The sequence below is a fragment of the Eutrigla gurnardus genome, assembly GCF_963514095.1.
Source record: "Eutrigla gurnardus genome assembly, chromosome: 3".
NCBI classification, from domain to species: domain Eukaryota; kingdom Metazoa; phylum Chordata; class Actinopteri; order Perciformes; family Triglidae; genus Eutrigla; species Eutrigla gurnardus.
The window spans coordinates 8,706,731-8,732,219 of NC_139917.1; the positions used below are offsets into that span (position 1 = coordinate 8,706,731).

The 25,489-nt window shown below is 41.3% G+C and overlaps 4 protein-coding genes across 4 annotated transcripts in view; 2 read left to right on the top strand and 2 right to left on the bottom strand.

The window, feature by feature from the left end:
• Positions 1 to 3,352, top strand: part of keap1b (kelch-like ECH-associated protein 1b) — a 15,110-nt gene extending 11,758 nt beyond the window's left edge. Inside the window, exon 7 of the mRNA XM_084006570.1 lies at positions 142 to 3,352. Within this exon, the coding sequence (XP_083862696.1) occupies positions 142 to 392 (251 nt within the window). The 3' untranslated portion in view covers positions 393 to 3,352. The remainder of the gene's footprint in view (positions 1 to 141) is intronic.
• A 2,939-nt stretch (positions 3,353 to 6,291) lies between these two features.
• Positions 6,292 to 13,121, top strand: LOC311010533 (volume-regulated anion channel subunit LRRC8C). Its single transcript, XM_084005062.1, has 3 exons — positions 6,292 to 6,411; positions 7,190 to 7,348; positions 8,545 to 13,121. Exons 2-3 carry the CDS (start codon positions 7,208 to 7,210, stop codon positions 10,825 to 10,827), a joined length of 2,424 nt encoding a protein of 807 aa, XP_083861188.1. The 5' UTR covers positions 6,292 to 6,411; positions 7,190 to 7,207; the 3' UTR covers positions 10,828 to 13,121.
• A 2,188-nt stretch (positions 13,122 to 15,309) lies between these two features.
• On the bottom strand, positions 15,310 to 18,045 carry cdkn2d (cyclin-dependent kinase inhibitor 2D (p19, inhibits CDK4)). Its single transcript, XM_084004860.1, has 3 exons — positions 17,757 to 18,045; positions 17,215 to 17,373; positions 15,310 to 16,245 (listed from the first exon to the last, which is right to left on the bottom strand). The coding sequence occupies exons 2-3, from the start codon at positions 17,338 to 17,340 to the stop codon at positions 15,892 to 15,894; spliced, it is 480 nt and encodes a 159-aa protein (XP_083860986.1). The 5' UTR covers positions 17,341 to 17,373; positions 17,757 to 18,045; the 3' UTR covers positions 15,310 to 15,891.
• A 143-nt stretch (positions 18,046 to 18,188) lies between these two features.
• ap1m2 (adaptor related protein complex 1 subunit mu 2) lies at positions 18,189 to 24,215 on the bottom strand. Its single transcript, XM_084004859.1, has 12 exons — positions 24,005 to 24,215; positions 22,305 to 22,461; positions 22,100 to 22,167; positions 21,841 to 21,971; positions 21,590 to 21,737; positions 20,597 to 20,723; positions 20,363 to 20,505; positions 20,065 to 20,136; positions 19,644 to 19,802; positions 19,356 to 19,481; positions 18,693 to 18,768; positions 18,189 to 18,563 (listed from the first exon to the last, which is right to left on the bottom strand). The coding sequence occupies exons 1-12, from the start codon at positions 24,044 to 24,046 to the stop codon at positions 18,538 to 18,540; spliced, it is 1,275 nt and encodes a 424-aa protein (XP_083860985.1). The 5' UTR covers positions 24,047 to 24,215; the 3' UTR covers positions 18,189 to 18,537.
• Positions 24,216 to 25,489: the final 1,274 nt, after the last annotated feature.

Here is a 25,489-nt window from a genome sequence, read left to right on the forward strand (position 1 = left end):
GTTGAGTTCAGAGTTTTGTACTATGCTGCATTTTCTTACTGTCCTATTTTCTTGTAAATCTGACTGTTACAGGCTCCCTCAAGTCCTCTTTTCATTGAATAAAAACACTCAAAGGGCAACCTGTCAATTTTATATTTACAGGAGGTTACGACGGCAACACTTTCCTGGACAGTGTGGAGTGTTATGACCCTGAGAAGGACACCTGGTCGGAAGTAACGCACATGACGTCAGGGCGGAGTGGCGTGGGTGTGGCCGTTACCATGGAGCCGTGCCAGAAAGAACTGCCACAGTGTCAAATGTCTGAGACGGAGAGCGGCAGCCCGTCAGCCAACCTCGGTTTTAGCTGTCACCACAATCAGCGGCACAGCGGGGCCTTTGGCAAAGGGGCATGAGGCACATCGCTCGACCCTGTCTCTCTCTCTCTCACACACACACACACACACACACACACACACACACACACACACACACACACACACACACACACACACAGGCACACAGGCACACAGGCACACAGACAAGCACCCCTGAACTCCACTCTGTCTTCCCAAATCAAAAGAAAGACCCTCACAACTAGACAGGTGAGCTGAAACACCACATGCTGCCTCACTGGTTCTAGACATCACAGTAGATGTGAAAGCAAAAAAATGAAACACTAGCACTTTATTTTGAAAGTGCAGTGTTGACAGTCATCTATAAGGTGACAAAAAAAACAAAAAAAAACTGGACTACTCAAACCAAGTATGACCCCAGATCCTACAGTCCACTTTTCTAGACCTGAAAGTCAATTAATTAGTTTGGTAAATTGTGTTCCGCCAAATCAGAGAGACCTCAGTCTGTCTGCGTCTTCAGATCTGGTATTTGAATTCCTCAGTCGGACCATCATCACCAGGTTTGAGCCATGGGAGGGAAGGGCTGCATACTATATATCAGGGCCTCTTTACACTGAAAGCAAACGTTCTGAGGTGAGAAAAAAATCAAATGATCCCATTATACTAACAAAGACAAACGTAGCATTTGTCAGCAGAGGCAGTAGAGTTCAAAGTGCCATTACAATGCCAGCGGGCATTACTGTCTTCAGTATATCGGCTTGAGGTGCTTTGATGGAAAGGCACAGAGAGTCACTCTGTGGTGTGTAGAAGTTAACTCAGACAGCCACAAGATGAAGCTTATACACGAGAATGGGCCTCATGCAAGAACATCTTCTGTATCCTCCTCCACTTACAGTTTTCTTTGAGGTTTGCTTGTACGGGATCCCAGTCCGATTCAACAAACTCCCATAATATAATATTGATAAAAAATACATTTTAATTATAGGTACCGTTCAAAGCACTTGACACCTTTCAGTTAAAAACGAGCCGCATACAAGCAAAACAGTAATATATATTGAGTAAGTTAATACAACTACTAGGTATGAAGTCTTCATCAGGGCAAAAATCAATGTGCTTCCAGCCTTTAGAGATGGAATCAGACAGAATATGCTGGGATTTGAAGGAAGAGAGAGTCAATGTTGCAATTGTTTTGCGGTAGAGCATTCCAACAGCAGGGGGCAGGACTGCTGAAGACTCTGGATCAGGGTTTCTCAAAGTCTGAGACTGTAGGGTTTGGAGCCTGCAGGAGAGGCACGCGTCCCACTTTGAAAACCTCTGGTTTAGAGCCCATGTTAGTCAGGCTGGAAAATGTAATCTGAAAGGAAGACTGTTGAGATCCCATCTTTAGGTACAATCAAAGCACCCGATTTGCCATAGAAAGGTATTCTTGTTCCGGTCTGTGGGCAAGTTCCATTCACACAGTCATCACCTGGGAGCAAACCAAAAATAATTTCACACTGTGGAGTTTCAAGTGCCGACGTTGGAAATCTGAGATGCACATAACAAATTTGGCCGTGTCGGTAGTTGCATTAATGGACACTGGAGATATGGAATGGTTTAGATTTCCATTTCCATCCACTCCAAAAGTGAAGTATGACTAACATGAGAAGCTGCCTGACACTCAGGGACATGGATGAGAGCTCATATCCCACAGTAGGTGATGTTAATCTGTCGGAATGGTATTAGTTCTCGTTCCAAAAAATGGCAGGAAAATCTTAAGAAAAGAAAAAAATACCTGTGAAGAAAAATTGACAAACCATGATGCACATCACCTATCGCTTTAATTTTAGTTTATTTTGGCAATTCATTTAAACTCCAGTTATAATAGTTCTCCAGACAAAAGTTTTACCGCATCAGGAAGTAGTATCTGACAGTCCTGGACCACATCAGATTTTTGTTCATGCCAAAGAAAATTGGTGATTTCCATGGATTCACTTAAACTACTCGTATGTCAATATAAGATTGAATCTGTTCATACAAGTGTTTCTTGCATGAAGCCCAAAAGTCAAGTGCTGGTACAAGAGAAGCAGGACCTTAAAATAACCACATTGTAACAAATGTTTTCTTTCACTAATATCCACTTGTAGGTTCATAAAATGTGATTCTCTCTCTCTCTCTCTCTCTCTCTCTCTCTCTCTCTCTCTCTCTCTCTCTCTCTCTCTCTCTCTCTCTCTCTCTCTCTCTCTCTCTCTCTCTCTCTCTCTCTCTCTCTCTCTGTCTCTCTGTCTCTCTCTCTCTCTGGGAATGGTGTTGGCAAATGATTTGAGTGTGGCTTCTTGTAAGGCTGTCAGAGAGTCTGATCCAATATGATTGGGTGTGTGGCATGCCAAGAGAACAAAGACATGGGTTTTCACTGTGTTTAGAGGAAACTGAATACTGTAGCATTCAAAAACATGGATTCAAACATCTCACTGAATGTGTTTTTAGGAAAACACAAATTATTCTCCCCCTACAGTTGACTTTTTGATCTTCGCTTCCACCAGACCTCAGAAACAGAAGTGACAACCAGTGCACAAAGATGTTTGTGCACTGGTGTTAAAATATTGTACACCAATGACAAAGTCTCGCTTAAAGAAGTGTATTTGTAACAGCAATTTAAGCTACAAAGGTTTTTAAGTGATGTTTTGTACATTGATATTCTAAGAAATCTTGTACAGAATTTCAGAGCTCACTTTTTTATTTATTTGTTCAGGATCCTTTTGGTTTTCTCGTTCCTCTAAACTGACATCAGCTTTGTATTGAATTGGACTCTGGAGTTGTGTTTTTGAATAACTAGCATGCCTTGTAACTAAGTAGAAATGCCTGTTAATGCTCATTTTGGTTGTATAAAATGTGCTTCACTTTGAAAGGGACTTTTTTTCCTGTCCGTCAGTAGTTGGAATGGAAATTAGAATATTTAAGGTCTGCTTTGTACATTTTTTTTTTCAGCAAAAATACCTTGTACAATAATACATTGTAAAGTAAAATATATGTTTATTGTACTGCTGTAGTTGTGTACTTATTTGTTAGTTCTGATATGTAAACATGATTTTTTAATTTTTGCCCCTAAACATATGATCATGATCACATGACTCATCCATTTAATGTGATTTGTGTTATGGGCCATTTAAGGTAAAACAGTTTTTAAAAGCAGCAAGGCCACTAGAGGGTGCTACAGCCATTTTATACTGAACAAAGCCCTTAACTGTTTGCTGTGTCCTATATTATCATCATACTTAACATGAACCAATTATTTAGCTTTCATTATAGATGGCAATAGTCACATTTTTTTGTGGCTTTTATTTTTTCCTTTCAGTGAGGCTCTGTGGTAAGTGTGTCATTAATCGACCACCCATGATTGCTTCAAACGCATCTCATTTCCTTGCTAAACCTGCCGGCTCTATATAGACCATTATATTCTCCAAGAGGAAAGCTTTCCTGATTATGGATTTACAAGAGGATCTAGACTTAATCCAGTCAGATATAGAAAGACGACAGCAAACCTCAACAGAAGAAAAATCTTTGGGTAAAAACAGTTTGAGCTGTTGTAGTACCTGTGCCCTATAGGGAAACATGTCCTTTAATATATTTCAGATGGATGCTTTGTATTAGATATTTTATACATAACGTTAAAATCTAATTCAGCAGGCAATACTCACATGAGTCAACAATGAAAAACACCCCAGCTATTATATCCCCAGAAAAAGTAATAGTCATAAAAGCCAAGTTCAAAGTGTGATTTAAAAAAAAAGTCATGTTGAAAAAAGTCAAAAAGATAATAGTATGTCAAAAAAAGTAATTGTATGTTATCTCGAAAAGTCTTAAAAAAGAAGTATGTTGAAAAAAGTCATAGTATAGTATGTCAACAAATTTCATAATATATCATGTTGAATAATAAATATCAGTATAGTATGTCTAAAAAGTCAGTCATATTAAAGTATGTTGAAAAAACATTAAAAATGAGTCGATTATGTCATATATATATAACCAGAAGTCGTGGGATATGTCAGAAAGACAGTAAAAGTAGAAAAAAGTTACATGTATTATGTTAAGACACAGTGTAGTATGTTGGAAAAAATCATAGTAAAGCATGTTGAAAAGTGAAAAAAAAAGTCACTATAGTCTGTCGAAAAAACTGCTAAAGTCATAGTAGAGTATGTTGAAAAAAAGTCTATCATATGTCGAAAAAGGAAATTGTATAGTATAGTATGTTGAAAACTCAAAGTATAGCCTATTATATTATCAAAAGTATAATAATAGTATAATTTTCATGTTCACAGGAACTGGTCCCAAACGCTTAACTCAGACAAGGAGACGGACTGAAAGTTTAAGTCTTTTAATGAAAATACTTCACAAAAATAAACCGATGATTTGACAGAGGATTGAGAGCTGAAAGGACAAATCCATTCACACTTGGAAGAGAGCAAGGCAAAGTGGGGATAAAAAACCTGAAACACAAAAAGACAGGAGTCAGGACCGGCAGGTTAACAGATGGATCAAACGTACTTGAGAGAAAATCTAGAAGACCTGGAACAGGAGCTGTTGTTGTTACCACTAAGTTCTACGGACTGGACGAGTGACCCGAGTATAAATAGTGAGGCAGCAGGTGGGTCTTGTTTGCAGGTTTCTGGTGTGGACATTTTAAAGCTTTATTTAAAAGCTATTCCTGCTATTACTTTTTACATTAAAAAGTAAAAGCACTGCATAGCATAAAATATGTCATACAATTAATTGAATAATATGCCATAAAAAGTAATGATATTGTATCATAGTATATTATTTATATTATATATTATACAAAGTATATAATATATACCCATTTCAAAATAAATTCAGAATATAACATGTCATAAAAAATAACAGTATGCCATAAAGACTGTGTTGTACCGCTTACAACAAGTGCCTTTAGCCACTCAGCATTCTCAGTTACAGCATCTCAGGAATGGAACTCTGTACCAGGTCATATCAGAAACATTAGTTCTTACCGTTCCTTTTCAGGACAGCTGAAAATGTGACTTATTGGTAATCAGTTATGTGTACATTAGGACTGCAAATGCTTCCACTGCTGTCTTCTTTGGTTACAGTCGTGTCCTGCCTGCATGTTACTCATATGTCCTGTCTTGTGCTGTGCATGTTAGTGTCTAAAACAATGTGTTGTTGGTGTGTGTTTGTGCTTTATGCTGCTGTATGTGTTTATCTTGCATGTTTATGCTTTATGCTGCTGTATATGTTTGCCCTGCTTGTTTGTGCTCTATGCCGCTGTATATGTGCTTTTATGTAGGTGTGTTTGTCCTGTTTTTAGCCTGCTGCATAATGACATAATGTCTACAGGGTATAATGTCATATGTATGCTGGGTGTTTTTTGTATTATCTATTGCCTCTGTTTGTCAATTTGTTCTTACTATGTTGTTTTTTAATGCTTATACATGCTTTTTATCTCTGTAATTTTAGGTTGCCTTTTGAAAATCTGGCCGGGGACTACAGATGAAAACTAGCCGATTTGGCTAACTCTGGCTCACTTACAGTTTGGCTGTTGATCAGTGTGCAATGTCCCTGAAATAAAACAATAAAATAAAATAAAAAATAAAATAAATAAACTACAATTAAAAAAATAAAAATGACAACAAAATAATAATATAATGATGAATATATCATGATATCGTATATAAAAGAAAGTCATCCATAGTTTGGTATGTCATAAAATAAAAATTGTCATTAAAATGATATAGTTTATCATAAAAAGGCTAATATGTAAGGATTTATAATATTTTGTATTTATTAACAGAGATCTCAATAAAATAGAATAATGAATTAAAAGTCAATAAAATAGAATAATTAATTAAAAGTCAATAAAATACAGGGCTGATGTTGTAACTTTGAAAGTGTCTTTATCAAGGTTTACAAGGAGTAATAGATATAGTTATTAAGTTCCTTCCTTCCTGTTGTGTGTTCATTTTGAAAATCTTCTCCGGATGTGTATCGCTGCTAACTTGACGCCGGTGCGCCCGTCGTTAACGATGAGAAAAGGCTCCCGAGTCGCACCGGACACCAGCGGACGCAGGTAAGTGATTTTCACCTGGTTTCAGCTGAAAACAGCAGCTTTGCTTCATCACACTGTTATACTGATGAACTGAAACATGAAAGTTCATGGACGGTTATGAACGCGCAACACTAAACTTTTATTTATTGTGATTTAGCAGCTGTGACGTCCAGTCTGACGCGTATCTGTTTGGTTTGATGTTTTTTTGTTGAAATGCGTATTTTAATCATAAACGAAATATATAGTATACCTAAAAAAAACTAACCAAAAAACTAAATCACTGTTGGGAAAGACGACTAAGATCCCAGAAAAACTTTGGCAAGTTCTGCTGCGGTTATTTGTCTTTGTTTATTCGTGTCATATTCCATTAGAATCTAATGAGGCTATTAACAAATGTGAAACTGGTGTTATTATTACAGTGGATGAGCATGTTTTTTAACCGTATAACTTTCTAATCACTAGGAAAAAGCAGGCTTATGTAAAAAAAAAAAAAAAAACTGAACCCATTCCTGAAGGAGTTACTTTCTGTCGTTAGTGTTGTCAAACTAGTTTATCCACTTTGAATCCTCCCACAGTAGCAGCCAGCTCGCTCATTCATTCAAGGCCATAGATACCTCCAGCAGTAGCCACCCTCTCTGTGATGAAACTGAATAGTCCCGGGTATCCTGCGTGGGCACATCATGTGTCTTTTTGTGTCATGTAACTTTAAAAACTTTGACAAGTTGTTCTCCGGAGACTGCACTGCTTTAAAAGCCCATTTTAGCCTCAGTGTTCACTGGTCGCTCTTTTCTGTCGTCAGTGTGGAGCAGCAGCCAGGATGATCCCAGTGGGTGAATTCAGAAACTTCGGTGCAGAGCAGAACTCCAAGTACCGGGTCCTGAAGCCGTGGTGGGACGTCTTCTCGGAGTACCTGTGCGTTGCTATGCTCATGCTTGGAGTCTTTGGCTGCACGTTGCAGGTGAGGCACCGACACACTGACCACTTTGCCATCGTAAGCCTTTTAATCCTGAAATGACTTCACACGTTTAGAAACGTACTCATTACTAACCTCATCCAACCTACTTCCTGATGTGAGGTGAAACATTTGCATCATTTTTTTGATCCAATATCAGAGTGATATTTTTGTTCCCACACTTGCTCCTCTCTGTTTAATTCCTCCATTATCTGACCTCCAAGTCAGGCAAAAACACAAGACAGCGTAACTGAATTAACTTGTCTCTCCTGACCCACTTTCTGTGGATTCAGATCACTAACTTGCTGCTTAATGTGTCTCTCACCACCTCATTATCATTTCCGTGGCATATTAAAAATGGCACAGAAGGAAACCAAAGTATTATCAGATCATTAAGTAAAAATCCGTTCTGTTCTGTAATGTATTTCCTTGATTTGTTAACACTCTGTTGACAGTGACAAAGGAGTCTGTGTTGCTTAGAACAAAAGTACAGAGACGGTCCATGCTCCTAGTTAGAAAGTGAGACAGGCATACTGGCAACAGACCAGTGAGACCAGTAAAAGCAGCAAGTTCAACTGAATCAGAAGTTTGACTCTTCTCACACACAAATCAACACACAATAATGTTGGAGTTGATTTAAAAAATCTAAACTGACCGTCAGACAGTTAGTGTTAAACCGAACGCTGTCATGCTGCTGTAAATACTCCCTAGATCCCCAAATGAGTTTTAATCCACTGCCAAAAATAGTCCCATTTACAAAATACAGATGTGTGACAAATTAAAGGAAAAAACAGAATAAATAATTGGCCATCATTGATATTCCTTCATTTGGTCTTTTGATGATGGTTTCAGGTCCAAATTCAAAAAAGTGATCCTTTTGTAAAACTCCTGCCAGGGGGAAGATTTTCAGAAACCCAGATTTCAGTGTTGACATGTTTTCAGGGTTAGCGGTTTGTTTGGCTTTGAATGTCAGAATGTCAGAGTGTGTGCCGTTATCTCCTCGACGGTGAGGCGACACTCACCAAGGAGGCAGCGCGGCGGCGGAAATACATCCATGATGGCAGACGTTTTGAGAGCAAAAGTGGAAAAACCCTGTTGACAAGAATACCTGTGTACATGTGGCTTTTGCCAAGTAACAAACCGTTTGGGGTAGGTAGCATTTTTAAAATGTATTCATTCTCTCATTCTTCTTTCTTCCACAGCTCACCCAGGACAAAATCTCCTGCCTGCCCAGCCACTTCACCAGCCCAACGCCTGAAGCAATCGACTGCAGCCACCTCCGGACATACAGGGACAACGAGACGGCGGAGGTCACACCTGCAAAGCCCGTCATCCAGGAGGTGTTTGGCCGCAAAAATAACCTGGACATCCCTCAGTACGTGTTCGTCAACCACTATTGCTACGAGAAGTTTGTCCACTGGTTTGCAAAGTACTTCCCGTACCTCGTGGTGATCCACACCATGATCTTCATGGTAGCAAGCAGCTTCTGGTTCAAGTTTCCCGGGACGTCTTCCAAACTCGACCTGTTTGTCACCATCCTTGGGAAGTGCTTTGACTCGCCCTGGACCACGAGGGCCCTGAGTGAGGTTTCTGAGGAGCGAGGGGAGGAGAAGTTGCATAGTTGGAGGAAGAACACCATGTCCAAAGATTCCGCAGAGCGCCGAGCGGACGAGGAAGAGACGGCAGGACTGCTGCTTCGCTCCTCCTCCGTCAAGTCCAACCCAGAAAAGAAAACCCCCGAATCTCCGTCGGCTCCCTCCGTCCTGGATAAGAAGGAAGGGGAGCAGGCCAAAGCTCTGTTCGAAAAGGTGAAGAAGTTCAGAACTCATGTAGAGGAAGCGGACATCTTGTATGTCATGTATGTGCTGCAGACGTCACTGAAAGTCTTCAAGTTCCTTGTAATCATCATCTACACCGCGGTGCTGGTGCCCAACATCGAGATAATCGTGCGCTGTTACGTTCCTCCTGATCTGACGGGGTTCGATATCTACTGCTGTAACCACAACAAGGCCCACCTTTTCTCCAAGCTTGCCTACTGCTATGTCTGCTTTGTGGGAGTGTATGGACTTCTGTGCATCTACACCCTCTACTGGCAGTTCCACAGACCCCTGAAGGAGTACTCCTTTGAGCAGGTCCGACTGGAGACGGGCATCAACGACATACCGGACGTGAAAAACGACTTTGCGTTCCTCCTGCACCTCGTGGACCAATACGACGCCCTGTACTCAAAACGATTTGCTGTCTTCCTCTCGGAGGTCAGCGAGAGCCACCTCCATCAGCTCAACCTCAATCACGCCTGGACCGCCAAAAAGCTGCGCACCCGCCTCGCCAAGAACGCCAGTAACCGGTTGGAGCTCCACCTTTCAATGTTGCCGGGGCTCCCCGACACCATCTTCGAGATCGCCGAAGTGGAGTCGCTCAAACTGGAGCAAGTTAAAAACGTCACCATCCCAGCTAGTGTCGCAAAGCTGGACTGTCTTCGGGAGTTATCGCTTATCTTCTGCCCTGCAAAGCTCCAGCTGCCTGCCCTGAACCACCTCAAGGCACACTTAAAGGTCTTGAGTCTAGATTTTGAAAGTTTGGAACAGGTGCCTTTGTGGATGTACACGCTGTATAGCTTGGAGGAGTTACATCTGAGTGGTCCTTTAGCCAATGAGGTGTCCAGAAGTGCCACCCTGGAATCTCTTCGAGAGCTTCGAGCTCTGAGAGTTCTCACTCTCAGTTCCAACCTCACCAAGATCCCACCCAGCGTGGTGGACGTTGCGTTGCAGCTGCAGCGACTGTGCATCTACAACGAAGGCGTCAAACTCCAAGCTTTCAGTAGCCTGAAGAAGTTAGCCAACATCGTCTCACTGGAGCTGGTGGGCTGCGAGTTGGAGCGCATCCCGAGTGCCGTCTTCAGCCTGAACAACCTGCAGGAGTTGGACCTGAAAGACAACAAGCTCACCACCGTGGAGGAGATCCTCAGCTTGCAGCACTGCCGCCGTTTGGTGACCCTAAAACTGTGGCACAACAAAATCACGTACATCCCCGATCACATCAGCAAGTTGCACACCCTGGAGACGCTGGACGTCAGCTGGAACAAGCTGCGAAAGCTTCCCTCTCGGCTCTTTTACTGCACCAAACTCAGGCACCTCGACGTCTCCCACAACCAGCTCACCTCACTTCCTCCGGAGGTGGGCATCCCGCAGGGCCTCCAGTTCTTCTCTGCCGCTTTCAACTCTTTAGAGACGCTGCCAGAGGAGTTGTTCTCCTGCAAAAAGCTAAAGACGTTGGCTCTTGGGAACAACTGCCTGTCGGATCTCAGCCCCAGAGTGGCAAACCTGGCCCAGCTGCTCCGGCTGGAGGTTAAAGGGAACCGTCTGGAGTCTCTACCTGTGGAGATAGGGGACTGTCCCCTGCTGAATCTCAGCGGACTGATAGTGGAGGACAACCTGCTGGATCTGCTGCCATTAGATGTACGGACCAAGTTGACTAATGGCTGAGTTTGTGGAGCTAAGGGCTGCCATTGACTCATCTTCTCTCGCTGTAGCTCGGCGGTCTGACTGCTCAGAGAGTCAGCCCACGTCACTAAGTGGGATTCCTCATATGAAACAGCATGGAAAGGGAAACCAAAACACTAGAAAGCACATTTCTAAAAATAGTCATCATGAAACGTGTTCAAATCTGTGTGAAAAATCAATGTTTTCTTTAAAATACCTTTTTTTAATAGAAGATTATTGATGTGGACGAGATAAGGGCTCAGCACAAGAACAAAACGACGTCTTCGCCGTTTACTGAATATTTTGTAGATCCTTCAGAGGTGAAGTCGAGGGCTTTCCACCGCGCTGTATCCTGTCGGACAGGTTTATACAGCATGGAAATGTGTTTGCCACAGTGCAGTGGCTCATGTTGCTCTCTTTCAGACACCAAACAAGTGGAGAGAGAAAAGGCCTTTCAGCATCAGAATAGAAGAAGTTCTGTTTACGGATTCAGTCGAATGGAGAAGACTGAAATCATACATGTGATCGTGCAGCAGAAGTCCGGCAAGATATTCAGTGTGCATAAAATTATACAAAGAGGATAAAGCTACTGTCTTTAAAAGGCCTTTTCTATGAGTAATATATTGAGTGTCTCTGGTGATGGGTGACACATTGTGCATATATGTTGTTAATGATTAGACTCTGTTACATTTTTACTACCTCTTCAACAGTTTAACTTTTAGAGTAAAATACTGGGAAAGATTTCGTGTTAAGCAGCTGGAATTTGAGGAAGCTGAGATGTAAAACTACCTAAAGATATGACGTTAATCTGGTGCAGATAAACATACAGTGCCTTTTGAACACGCTGAAACAAGGAAATAAAATGACTTTGAAGTTGCTAAGCTCATTGAGGTCATTGTAGTTGTTTGATTTTAGGATGAAGAATAGATTAGGAAGGATTCATTAATTTAATTTGGAAATGATTCAGTCCCTGGCATACTTTCTTTCTTCCTACATTCTCTCTTTCTTCCTCCCCCCCACATTCCCTCTGTTCGGTTTTACGCCTCAGCCAGGGCTTCCACTTCTCAGCCCGGGTGCAGTGCTGTCATGTCCTGGCTTGCTTGGCTATAAAATGGGATCTCGTTGTGTCTAGTCAGTTTACGGACATACCTCACTAATACTGGGGCACACGCTGACCTTCAGTATGAAGAATTACGTTTGTTTTGAACACATTTTTATCATTTAGATGGATTTGAGCAGTGTAGCACTAAAAACAAGCTGCTGTGGCAATCATTTACTTATTTATTTTCTTTTCTGAAGGCGGCGGCAAAGTGTGTGACCAGCATTAACCGAAACTGATGAGATTGTGTCATTTTGGGGATAACTAATCTGTTACGTCTCCGGTAGGGTTGCTAGGTTGATACCTTCAGTTTGACTCGTTTCTGAAATGCTGCCAGACTCAAGAGTCGTACCTGAGCAGAGTGAGCCTTCTGGCCCGGTTGTACTAATGCAGTATTTACATTTGAGTAGGAAAATCAGACTGGAAGCTTCTTCCTGCCGTGAGTGTTTCTGTTCTGACGTCTAAACTGTCAGGATGAGTTTCCCTGCAGCTTGATGGACCGAGCTGAAGACACTTTACAGTGACTCACCATCTGTTATTTCGACACAGGTTTTCAGTGTGACAGTTAAGCGGAGTCAAAGTTCATTACTCATCAAATGCTTTGTATTATTTTACCACTGAGTGACTGTTTTGGTTGTTATGCAGCTCAAAGGAGTTTTTTGGAGTGTATCTTAATACAACACTCACCCATGCCGACATTTAAAGTTTCATTGGTCACCGTGATTCACTTTCCTGATTATTACATGAACCTCAGTTGAACTACAAAATGCCTTTTTGCACAGAATGAGGACTGCTACAGTGTAGTTGTGTTAGATCAGTAACACCATCACTGTACATATGGGCATGTGAGTATTGTATTAAAGGAACAGTGTGTAGCATTCAGGCAGAAAATAAATAAAGTTTTGATAAGTTTTCATTAGTGTTTAATCTCCTGAAAATAAGAATTGTTGCGTTTGATTTTTATATATATGGAGCTGGTCTTCTACAAGAAGTCCGCCATGTTGTTCCACCATGTTTCTACAGTAGCCCTGAATGGACAAACTAAACACCGGCTCTAGACGGGGCCAGTCCTCTTTGACACGTTTGGGCTTGGTCCACCTAGTTCTCCGACACCTTTGATACACAGGAGACGTTTCAGTTGTTTTCAGTTTGCAACCAAGTCCTACACACTGTACCTTTAAGACAAAATAACAAACATTAACCTATGCTTCAACCTCTTGACCTTATCTTTACTTCTACTGTCATGGTAAATTGAGCGATGCAACTAATTAATCAATTCCATCTTGAATACGTCTAGAAAACATCTCTTCAAATGCATTTTTGTGATCGACTAACAGTCCAACATCCAAAGACGAAGAAAAGCTGCAAACCTTTGACATTTTTTGCTTAATAAATTATTTCAAAGATTAATAGAATATCAAAATAGTTGCCAATTAATTGATGCAGCTCTGGAAGAGAGGTAATGGGGCATCCTTTCTAAAAAAATAAGAAGTGTAAACTATCACCACTTACATTCACCCAATCAGCGAAGGGTGTTTTTACCTGGCATACCCTCAGAGTTGTCATCATCACATACTTCCACACATCTGTGTGGGGATGTGACTGAGGGAGTGGGCTGAAACTGGTTTTTCTTGTCTACTTGCTTGCAAACCCGCTACTCTTACTGTAACCATCCCAACCTGCAGAACAAACAAACAGTGTTTATACAGGGAGTATTTGCATTTCCAGCAGCACACCCACATGTGCTCCGTGAAGTCAGGGGCTCTACCTAGTGGCTGGAGGCAGGTCTGTCTGAGACGACCACGTTTGTTTGGGTGTGTGCGTATATATTTGTGCACATATTACACAAGATGTCGGAGTGGTAGCACAACATAGAGAACAAGATGCGTTGGTAGAATATAGGTGGGGAAAGTAAATATGACTCAACAACTGCTGCTGAGGTACATTAATGAGGCGTTTAACCTCGAGCTGCTGCAGTGGAGTTGTTCAATGGCCAAAAGTCAAATAGTGTGTTTGGACTGTGACGCTCTGAAAAGAAAGAGAACACAGAAAAGAGAACATAAATACAACCTAAAACTACCGACTGCAGTGGTGGAAACAATATTTGATGTTAACAATACCACTGTAAAAAAGAAGAAAAAAAAGACCTCAATCAAAATGTTGCTGATGTTCTTTAAAAGTAAAAAAAAAAAAAATGTCCCCAACTATTTTTTCGCCTGTCAAATCCACTGAGAATAAATACATTTAAGTTAGTTTAATGAGCGGCTATCATGAGAAATGGACATGACGCACATGTAAACATAACATACATGATCTCTCAGTGACATCACGTGGCTCCACACGGCGGTCCGGCAGCACACTGGTTGACCTGTATCTCCTCTCTCGCTGGTGTAGTTGGAACATGGCACACGAGCAAACAAAATGCCCATTGTACTACAGCGGCCCATAAACATCAGCAAACTGTGTCGGCGTTACCTTCAAGCCTCAACACAACAGGGCCCTCATTCTTTTTGAGAGTCAACCCAGCTATCTGCACGACCTTTGAGGGGGTTTTCATTGTGCAGTGCATTCCAGTGTGCAGTTATTATAAATGCCCTTGATGAAGCACCTTGGGGAAGTGCTGGACACTTTAGGATGTGTGTAGTCAACAAAGAATAGACAGCACAGCATTTTCTCCCTTAAAGTAGAGTACATCAGATTAATAAGAATGACGAGGAAAAGCTTGTTACGGTGGTTTAACAAAGAGTATCATAAATTGATTTTAGTGTATACTTCAATAGTGTTGGTTTGGTTCAAATAGCTTAAAAAATTATTTTAATACAACCATAAAGTTTGCAAAGACTTAAAAAAAACAAGTCAGTGGTTCCCAACCTTTTTTTTTTTTTTTGCCACTTGACACTTTAAAATGAAGTAACGTCTCCTCAGGACACCCTTGTAGACATGATTGTGTAGTAAGCAGTTTCACCTGGGATCATTTACATTAAATGATTGTTATAGGCCAGAGGATGCAAAACATTTCAGTACTTAACAAGAAAACATGCTACTTAAAGAGAAATCAGGAAAACAAGAAAAGAAAAAAGAAAACAACACACGTGTGTTCCAGAATTGTGTTTTGTTAATTATGATCATCTCACACCCCCAAGATTTACCTTGAGAAATTACCCCTTCATGAGGTCTGGAAACTGGTTAAAGTTCTGATTCAATGTGAAAACCAGAGAGTCTAATTTACAAGTGAAAAAAACATCACATGTACACTCCGCTACGCTCCGGAGCACAAGCCCAGAAGTCAGTGTACCTCATCGTCTTGCACACTTGGTGGTAGGTAAATCAGTATGTGGTTTAAAATCAAAACTATGACTTCAACACTTCAAGTTCAACACTTTATTTTGTCTTTGCTTCTTCAAATAGTAAAGTGAATAATCTCACTTTTGTTTTAAAAGTTTTTATATAAATAACATTTTAACAAATAACAATAAATGTTGCTTTATACAAAGTCACAGGAATATTCAGTCCTATTCCAACAATAAATAAGAGTAAATTCAAAAGTCTAAGTACATCTCATAAGAGAAACAAAACTATGAAAAAGCAATCAGGGTGCACCATGTCAAGTTTTGTAAGTGTTTAAAAACACATAAGGTATCAACTGTTTCACAATGGAAATAATGCAATAATTACAAAACACTGGGGAAACTATCTACAAATGTGCACTCCCAATTAATAGGAAAAACAGATATATATATAAGGTGCCTAAATTGCACTGTGCAACAGAGGTGTCTACTGTATGTAGCCACCCATCCACTGAAAATAAGCTGCCAGGACAATATGTCCTGTGTCACATTTTAATGCTTGGCCACTAATAACAAAAAAAATAATCCTTTAAACAGCAATGAATTCAAGTCAACAGGTTGAAGCAAAAACAAAAGTGAGGTTCGGGCTACCCATAAGGCACCTAGCACCCACACTTCTGACTAACTATGAATGTGAGCGAAAAGCAAGTCAATCATATCAGGCACACATGAAGCTCGGGCCATGTCTATTGCTGTCTGACCGCTTATGTTGGCGTGCATCAGGTCGGACCGCGGTGCCAAGAACTCCACAGCATCCCGGTGGCCTTCCCGGATGGCAATGTGGATAGGCAGGGCGCCGCTCTTGTCCGGGATGTTTACCGAAGCCCCGTACTCCACCAGAACCTGCAGAGTGTCCGGGAAACCTGCTCGGGCTGCATCGTGGACGGGCGTTATCCCGTGTTTGTCCTGGATGTTGGGGTCGGCTCCTTTTTCCAATAGCAAACTGGCAATCTTGGAGTGCCCCATCATCATCACCTGTAGGAGATTTAAGGAGAGATGTCAAATTGAGGTCCTTTTCTTCCCTCTATAGCGGATATTTTATAGACTAAACTTTTAAAGGATAATCAACAGAGTTTTCCTGGTTTCCAAGCCATATTGGGGAGTGAGATTTGGATAATAGTCCCATTAGGTAGTCTCAAACCTACAACAGCGTATTAGGGGCATTGTGGGCAAAACACGGAGCCGAGAGAGGGGGGCAATATTCTGAGAAACTCAAATGTACTAGAAAAAGTTGCATATATAAGATTATTAAGGCATATATATATTTACGAGAAAAAAACGAATTCGTCCGTCTATATTGCTCTGTTTAAATTATTGTGCTTTGTCAAATTAGAAACGTTATTGTTTTGTACAGAAAATTACGACACGAAAACAGGAATGAATATGTACACGTTCAACACTTGAAGTCTACATCCAAATAAACACGTCTCGTTATGCTATATTATACAATGCATCGATTCAACGTTGCTCGAACACAGGATGTTGTGCAGTTGCTATGACAACAAGTGAAAACTGCCGCTAGCATATCAGGCCAACCGACTGATCAATAAACACCCATACGATGACAATTTGGCACATATAAATAAAATCCATTATAGCAGTGACATTTACTGTACAAAACACTAACGTTACTAATTTGACAGAGCACAATAATTAGCAATATAGACAGGCGAATAACCATATGCATCATACACGGCAAGTTTGTTTTTTTCCCTCGTAAATATGACTCTTTTTCTCGTTAATTTGCTACTTTTTCCTCGGAATATTGCCCCACCCCCCTCCCTTTCTTCCGACAATGGCCCTAATCGCCGTCGTAAAAAACGGAGAAACGCCTAAAAACTGCAACAGCTGAAGTATGTATACAGTATGTGTGTCCTTGTAGACCTCCGTAGGTAGTAAAAAAAATACACCATGTTTCCACAACTCTGGAGTTTTGGTGCTCACCTGCAGCGCAGTCCTGCCAAATTCATTGAGAGTATCCGGGTGCACTCTGCATTTCTCCAGGATCCGCTGCACCTCCCTCGCATTCCCTCTGGCTGCTGCCGTCGTCAAAGCGTCACCGGCATCCATCGGACTAAGGACCAGTATAGTCTCTCTTTCTGCCTGGTCGGTGGGAGATGTACAACAACAGTTACACCGACGCTCAAACGAGGGCTCCTCGTATCGGCAATAAACGTACATAACGTTAACGCGAAGTCAGGATTCAGGAGGGCTTCGCTAGCTAACGTTAGCTACCGCAGCATCCGGGCTAACGTACGCTTCGTTTCCCCGTTGACGCCATGTTATCCGACTGTGCTAGCATAATGTTACATCATGTCGTTTGACACATAATGCGTTTAAAACAACTAAGTTCAGTGAAAACATTAGTTACAGCGGGAGGGAGAGAGACAACTCACGTCAGCTGAATCACACAAACAATTAGCATCCATGCTAACCGCTAACCCTAAAAAAATAAATAAGATAAACTACAGAGCGTTTAGCCATACCTTGTTCGATTCCTTAACATACACCGCGTCGCGATGGTCTTCTGTCCCGCTGTTTCTAACGACCAGTACTTTTTAAAATAAAATACACACAAGGAACGTTTGTCAACATTCGAAAATACATTTGCGCGCTGAGATCTATACAGCGGCGTCTCCAGACTACAATTTACAAACATTGGACAGAACATACGCTGACCAATCGCAGCTTGCCCAGAGGGTGTTGCTCTTCCATATATGGTAAAAGAGGCGGGGTTACAACTCTGTTACTACACTATCGCTGTGGTAACAGCAACAGTTGACCAATCAGAATACGTAGTGAAGAAAGCGGGCGATTTGTATACGTTGATGTCCTCAAAAGGCAGTTCATTCACATTTCTGACCTGTGGTTGTAATTCTCTGAAGGCAAGTATGGAAAAAAGGCGGGTGTAATTTTTTAATCGTTTAGTGACCATGATTGCACAATGTATGACTACAATATGGGGAAAAAATCAGCCCATATATATGGTGTTGCAAGCTCATGAGGCAAACAAAGGAACACAACAAATATACAGAGGTTATTAATGACAAATAGTTAGGAATCATTTCATTAAGCATTTAAATATTATGCCGTGGTCTCAAAATAGAAACATTAAAATCAAGTTGCACACAGAGTTCATTAAAAAAAGAAATGGTTGTCTTTAAATAGAGCAGTTGAAATTATTTTTTTTTCAGTCAAGTTAAAGTAATCAGCATTGGTGTTCCACTGGAGATCCTGATAGCAAGGAACACAGTAGTCTCTTAGGCTTTACACATTGGTCCTCAGCTGGTAGTCTGAATAAAAGAGAACAAAATGTGAAGGGAAATTATAAAAGGTAAATGTGATCCATGTGTATCTGACCAGTTCCTTAAATAGTACAATACATTCTGAAAGTCTCATGCAAAAATACAAATGTAGGCTACCTCCACTCTGTGTAATGTACCGGACCCACGGTAAAGCCTGGTAACCACTTTTCTCAATGATCTTCATATATCGCACCTGGTGAAAAAGAGCGAGACAGAAACACACAAGCGTGCTGAGGCAAGACACATTTATGTGCATCAGGAAATCAAATTAAATCTAGCTTTCCAGTCACACAACACTAGCTCTTACAAGACCTAACTTGACTCTCCACAGGCTTCGAACTGTAGACGCCCTTTGCAAACCTGTGATCTTCTTAGGTGCTTTATAATTGCCCATATTGACATAAACAAGATGCACCGTGCTTTGACAGGCCAGGATAAATGTGCTATGCTCTCAGATAGACTTGACTCCCGCACGCACAGCCACAGCCACGCACAGCCACGCACAGCCGCACGCACAGCCGCACGCACAGCCGCACACACACACACACACACACACACACACACACACACACACACACACACACACACACACACACACACACACACACACACACACACACACACACACACACACACACACACACACACACACACACACACACACACACACACACACACACACACACACACACACACACACACACACACACACACACACACACACACACACACACACACACACACACACACACACACACACACACACACACACACACACACCTGTATTCCTGAGACCGTAAAGTACGGGATTTCAAATTTGACGGTGATGGGAGGTTTGCCCTCCAGCTCATCGTTCTCCACACTAGGCAGACCAAAATGAGCCCTCATTAGAAACTCTTTACCACCCTGGATGAATAGATGCACACAGATAAATGGATTAGAGATGCACAGATGAGCAGAGACACAGAGTTAAATATTAAACAAGTTTCCATCTTTAAAGAGAGTAATACAATTTGAAGCCAATGCATTTGCAACTATAAAAAGGCACATGAGCTGTGAATTCCTTACAGGGAAAGACTTGATGGTCCACACCACCATGTTCTTCTCAGGCACATATTTGGCATGGCCTGTGCTGGTTTTGAACTTGGGTGAGTCAGCATCACTGGGGACAGGGACCCTCACCTCCACATTATTTGCCACAGACTGCTTTTTAAATTGTCCCTTTGCCTAAAACAACAACACAACTGTTAATGCAAAGCGAGTTCACGGTTTGGAGAGTGAATAATAACTGGATACACAAGTATGACCGAACCAATATTAAACACACCAGAAATAATTTGTTTTGTTCCAATTCTTTTGCATTTCATGCTCTAACAGTTTTCTTGATGCTCTCTAAAGAACACATCTCCAGTGACACTAAATATTTCTGAAGGGAAAAAAAATGTGTGAATGTGTTCCCAGTGTAGTTAAAAATACAGTTGGTCAGTACCTTAACCATGATTTCCACTCTACTGTGAGAGAATTTCTCTATGACTGATTCAATCCATATCAGAGGCTTCACCTGTAAGAGATAAGGAGTAGCGTTTCATCATACAAATATTTTAAACTTAAAAACAGCATGGAAATGCATTCTTGAGTTACACACATGGCAGAATGTGACACAAGCAACAGCAGCAATGTTTGCACTCTGACCTTCTAAATAAACATGCATTGGTTTACAGCATGTAACAAATGCAAGGCAACAAAATAAATGTTATGGTGAATACAAGGTGCAGAGGTGGACTAACGTGTGTGTTGATGCGGTAGGACATGAGTTCAGACTCGCCGTCCGGAGGAATGAAGGAGATCGTTCGATCGCTCTCAAAGCGCGAGAGACGGACACACTGGTGGAACTTCACATCCTCCATCACCACCGTCTTTCCTTTATCACCTGAACAACGACAACGGTGGGATTTATTGAAGCCCAACAAGACAGACCAGCTACACATTCAACTCTATATCTGGAAGGACAGTTTACTTACGTCCAGTGAGAGCGAAGAGCACTCGATCGTTGAGGCCAAGCCGCAGTTCAGGCATCCCAGAGAGCATGGTCTTCAGCTTGATGCTGCCCACGATGTCGCTGCTCATCACATTGCCGTTGGCATTCACCTGAACGATGACACACAGTGGGGAGTATATCTGAATACACAGTTTAATTGAACAGCATAATCCTATGTATTATTATTATAAATAATAATAATAGCAATAATAATAGCAATAATAATAATAATAATAATAATAATAATAATAATACACATTATTTTTATTGCACCTTTCAAAGAAGAAATGCAGCACAAAGGGCATTTCAACAAGGGAACAAAGACAAAGAATGAACATAAAAACAGGGAAGATAAAATTGACACTTGATTAAATAAGTATACAATAATAATTAATAAAGTTGATAACATAAGATGCAAAATAAAACCCATGAATAATGATATTAAAATCAGCATCCATATTTGCATCATGCAAATGAATAAAGAGGTTTCTTTTTTTTTTTTTTTTTACATCAGTGGTGTAGAGTTGAATTTCTAAGACGATAAAGTATTTTGAGTGCATTCTCCACCAATCGGCCGTTTCTGGGGCAATACATAAACACAACAGAACCTCCTCTTTCCAACTTACATACAATTAAACAGTTTGCACATCACAGAATGCATGACATTACTTCATCTTCATCTTGACATCGTGACATGAAGATGCTGCTGCAGTACTTCTACCACCACCGCTAGATTGATTAGATGTAACAAAAACAATAAAAGAAAAATCACACTGACCAACTGAATTAAAAACTACATCCTAACACTTCGCATGAACATACACTTCCTTACCATACAGAATATTCAGGCACTACTTACTCCATTATGGCCTATTCAGCAAAACAAAATTAGTTTTAGCTACGTAAAAGTAATATGAGCAACACACGAGAGAAACATTTACACACAGAAGAGAATGAGCCCCGCGTCCCGACTCACCAGAACGTTGATGGACTCGATGACATCGATAAAGACCTCGTTCTTCTTGTACTTGATGCCCTCTGACCTCCAGGAGACAGCGTTGGTGACGGTGGTCGGCACCTTGGACTTTGCCACCTCGAGCTTGGTTCCTTCCTGCGTGATGTATCTGGGAGAGATGAGACGAGGAGATGCTGTGATTGGAAGCCACGCTCGTTCATCGTTACACATGATACACCTGTGAAGTATGTGTGTATCTTGGGAAGTCTCACTCCTGGAGGATCTTGCTGTCTGTAGTCTGAGGGAAGCCAAAGTCCATCAGCTCGTCCAGCAGCTCGTAGACCACCACAAAGTTATCCTGAATGCTCTCCTCCTCCAGCTCTTTGAAGTACTCTGTGAACACCTGAATAACACACACCCTCATCTGTGGTTTCTCTTTGGATCATCACCGCCACTGACCGCCGTCTTCCTTGGAAACCGTACAACAGATATTCACACAAACATTTCAGTGATAAGTCGCGTGTGACTCACCTCGACCAGTTTGTATAGAAAGGAGTAGACGAGGGAGGCGTTGGAGTTCTTGTTTGTAATGGACACCACTGCAGAGATCAGGTCAAGGAGCAGTCTACACAGTTAAGATCACGGCTTTGGTTCACTTCCCTACATGTTCATTTACAGGATGCAATTCAGTCATCTGTGAGGTTGTACATTTCTTTTTTGTCCCAGATGAGGATACGGTACAGGTTGCTGTGTTTGATCCACATGAAGTGGACGTTGCCGTGTGACATCACGGGGCAGAGAAGCCCTTCCTCTTCCTGTTGCATGAGCAAAGGCAGGAAGTGGTCGATCTCGGCCATGTCCACATCGCCTTTGTAGTTCCGACAAATCAGCACCTGAGCGGGCAGAATAACGCCACGTGGTTATCACACAACTGTGTGTTCAGCGTAAATATGGTCACGAGTAACAGAAAAAGACAGTTTTTAGACTTCATGATCATCAGTAGCTCGTCAATGCATTTTTATTTGGAATATTTGTGTGATTTAGTCTTGATGTGGTTTCAGAAACAAGAATCTCCCTGATTGATTTAATTATCTTTAGCTGACTTTGCTTCAACTTTGATAAGTTGATAGAGTTTGTCTGCTAGTTGGACAAAATAAGCAATTTGGTGAGATCATTTACTATTTTTCTGACATTTTAAAGACTTAATAGAATTGATTCATTTTGAAGCTGATTAACCAATAACTAATTATTGTTACTGCAGCCTGAAATACACCTGACGTAAATTCTTCATAAGAATTTAAATAAGATGTATTTAACATTTGTGTACAGCGGATATGTGCGGATATACTAATGATTTGAAGAAGCAAAGAAACAGATCAAACCTGACACCTCCTTTTTTTTTTTGCATAAACACCCTTTTATCACACACCTGAAACCCTATGTGTGTATTTGCATCTCTCAGTGTGTCAGGTTACACTTCCTGTGTGGAGAGAAAGAAGGTGTTTGTTTCATGCACCCAAAGAGATGGTGTTGCGCGCCATGACTGAGGGTCAAATCCCAACATCCCCCTCACGGACTCACGGACTTAGATGCACAAGGGTTCAGGTCACATCGTGAAGTGCGTGAGGGCTCCCTTGTGGACTTTTTGAGCCTGTTATGCCCACTTTCCGTAAGTCAGCATCGATGCTGACTTTGCCTGAGGGAATTACCCACAGTTCATAGCATTGCGACGTGAAACACAGGGTTACCAGGGGAAGCCCAGAGGAATAAAAAAAAGGTAAACAAAGAGGATGGTGCATGTGTGGAATATTACATTTACACAGAAACTTTAACATTGAAGATTTAATATGGAACATAAAACACGTGAAATCATAGGAATGTCATCATAGACGACACACCTGGTTTATTCATCAACCAGTTATTTTTAATGTAGCCTACTAATAGAGCTTATTGAAGCCCTTTTAATTAAAAATAAATGATTTGATAATTCGGTCTTGTCTGGGATGATAAGAGTCTGGAAGACGTTCAGATCAGGCTGTAAAACATTTGACATCATCAAAGTAAAGTGACCATTTCAAGCCCTCACAGCCTCTCACACTCAACCATTTAACAGGTGACGTCAGTTAAGTCCCTGAGGGTTCAGGGTGTAAACCTTAGGGGGGACATTGGGATTTGGCCGAGGCCACAGGTGTATAGGTGCTGCAACACTCAAGTCAGTTCAGGCTGCAGCCTGACCGGGGTTTCCAATGACATGAATCCGGAAGTGAAGCAGAATAAGCCAATGAATTAAGTTAATTATTAACGAAGCAAGTCATTAATGTTTAACAGTTAAAGCAACAGTTTAAAACACAAACTACACGGATTAAATGTGAGCTTTTAGAAGTTGTCTGGCCTCAAAAACGAGCATTCCCCAAACAGCCCCGGCGTTAATCTTACCTTCCCCTTCAGGTCCAGCACGAATATAGCGGAGGCCGACATGGTGTTCGCACCCGCAGCGGAGCGCGAGTCTACGGAGCACACTGACTCCGACTAAAGTTCAACTCGAGGCTTCACTGTTTTGAATGTCGCTTCGCCATCCGAGCCGCACGCGCGCACTAGCCCGAGGTGATCGCGGTCTCCGCCGTCGCTTTTTCCTGAAGCTGTCGCGACGTCATCACACGCAGGTGAAACATTCACCGACTTACCTGTGCGGGGAGGGGGACGGGGCAGGGTGTGCTGTTCAGGTCATCCGCTAGGTGGCGCCACATACACACAGACCATAGTGTGGATTAAATGTGGGACTCAAGTCCTTTGGCTGATGTTGGAAGGAAGTACTCAGGTATTTGACTAAAGTCATTTACTCTGTTACAAGTAAAAGTACAAAAGTATTAGCATCAAAATGACCACCCGAAGTAAATGCAGAATGGCCCATTTCAGAATTATGAATAATAAGCGATATTAGTGGACTATAATTTCATTATTGTGTCAGCATCTACTGTAGCAGCTGGTAAAGATTTGTGATTATTTCAACTACTATATATACTAATGGGCAGCTTATGCATAATTATGCATAATAATGTATTGCTTAATTTATATTTTATATTAATAATCTTAATTTGCAAAACTGGTGGAATTTCATTACGTAATTTACAGTATTTCCAGCTGATGCTACTTTATACCTCCACATCTCAGAATATCATATTTATATATTATTATACGGGTTAAGCTCCTATAACTTGAGATTTTGAGTTCCTTCTAACTATTTTAAACTGTAGTATTACAATTCTGTGGAGTAAAAAGCACAATATTGATTTATCTCTGCAACTTTTGGATGAAAACCTGTGTAACTAACCCCCTAGCTTCACACCTCTGTGCTCATAAATGCAGTTTGTTTGGGGGGGACAATCATCTCTGGTCGTAGCAGGTTGGACTGAGTGTGATGATTGTGTTCATACTGTGTGGACTGGATGTTGGTGGGTGTTTGACCTGGGTTTTATTGTATTGTAGCACAAAGACAAGAATAGAGTGGAGCTTCTGGCTTGACTGGATCCCATCCTTGTCACTCCACTAAAGACTTCCTTAGTTGGTTTGGCGACGTGGTCTATAGTGAAATAAGACAAATTTATAGAAAATGGGGAAAAAAAGGATGCAATAAATGTGTGTGTTTCTTCTATTATAATTTATCTCCCACTTGTGCAAAGACAGAGAAGAAATATTGTTGTTTTTTCTCATCCATATTCTGCGCAATATAATATATTATAAGAAGTATTACTTGTCGGCTTTTTTAGATCATGTGTTTTCTCGTCATATAGATGAAAGGTGCACTCCTTCTCTACCTTTATCAGTGTGTGACCTGCAGCCTCTGGCCTCGTGGGTTACAGAAGTACTTACTGATCACATGCTTGGCGTATTTCTTCAGCCATAAACCTTGCTCTACGAGAT

Bases quoted from the DNA above. Each gene is read 5' to 3' on its own strand.
- LOC311010533 (XM_084005062.1), top strand. From the start codon at position 7,208: ATGATCCCAGTGGGTGAATTCAGAAACTTCGGTGCAGAGCAGAACTCC. The intron at 7,349-8,544 runs GTGAGGCACCGA...TTTCTTCCACAG, and splicing joins TCTTTGGCTGCACGTTGCAG to CTCACCCAGGACAAAATCTC.
- cdkn2d (XM_084004860.1), bottom strand. From the start codon at position 17,340: ATGGATGCCGGTGACGCTTTGACGACGGCAGCAGCCAGAGGGAATGCG. The intron at 16,246-17,214 runs GTGAGCACCAAA...AATCTCCTACAG, and splicing joins TTGGCAGGACTGCGCTGCAG to GTGATGATGATGGGGCACTC.
- ap1m2 (XM_084004859.1), bottom strand. From the start codon at position 24,046: ATGTCGGCCTCCGCTATATTCGTGCTGGACCTGAAGGGGAAG. The intron at 22,462-24,004 runs GTAAGATTAACG...CTGCCCGCTCAG, and splicing joins TGCTGGACCTGAAGGGGAAG to GTGCTGATTTGTCGGAACTA. The intron at 18,769-19,355 runs GTGTGTGTGTGT...CTTTTTCACCAG, and splicing joins TTACGGTCTCAGGAATACAG to GTGCGATATATGAAGATCAT.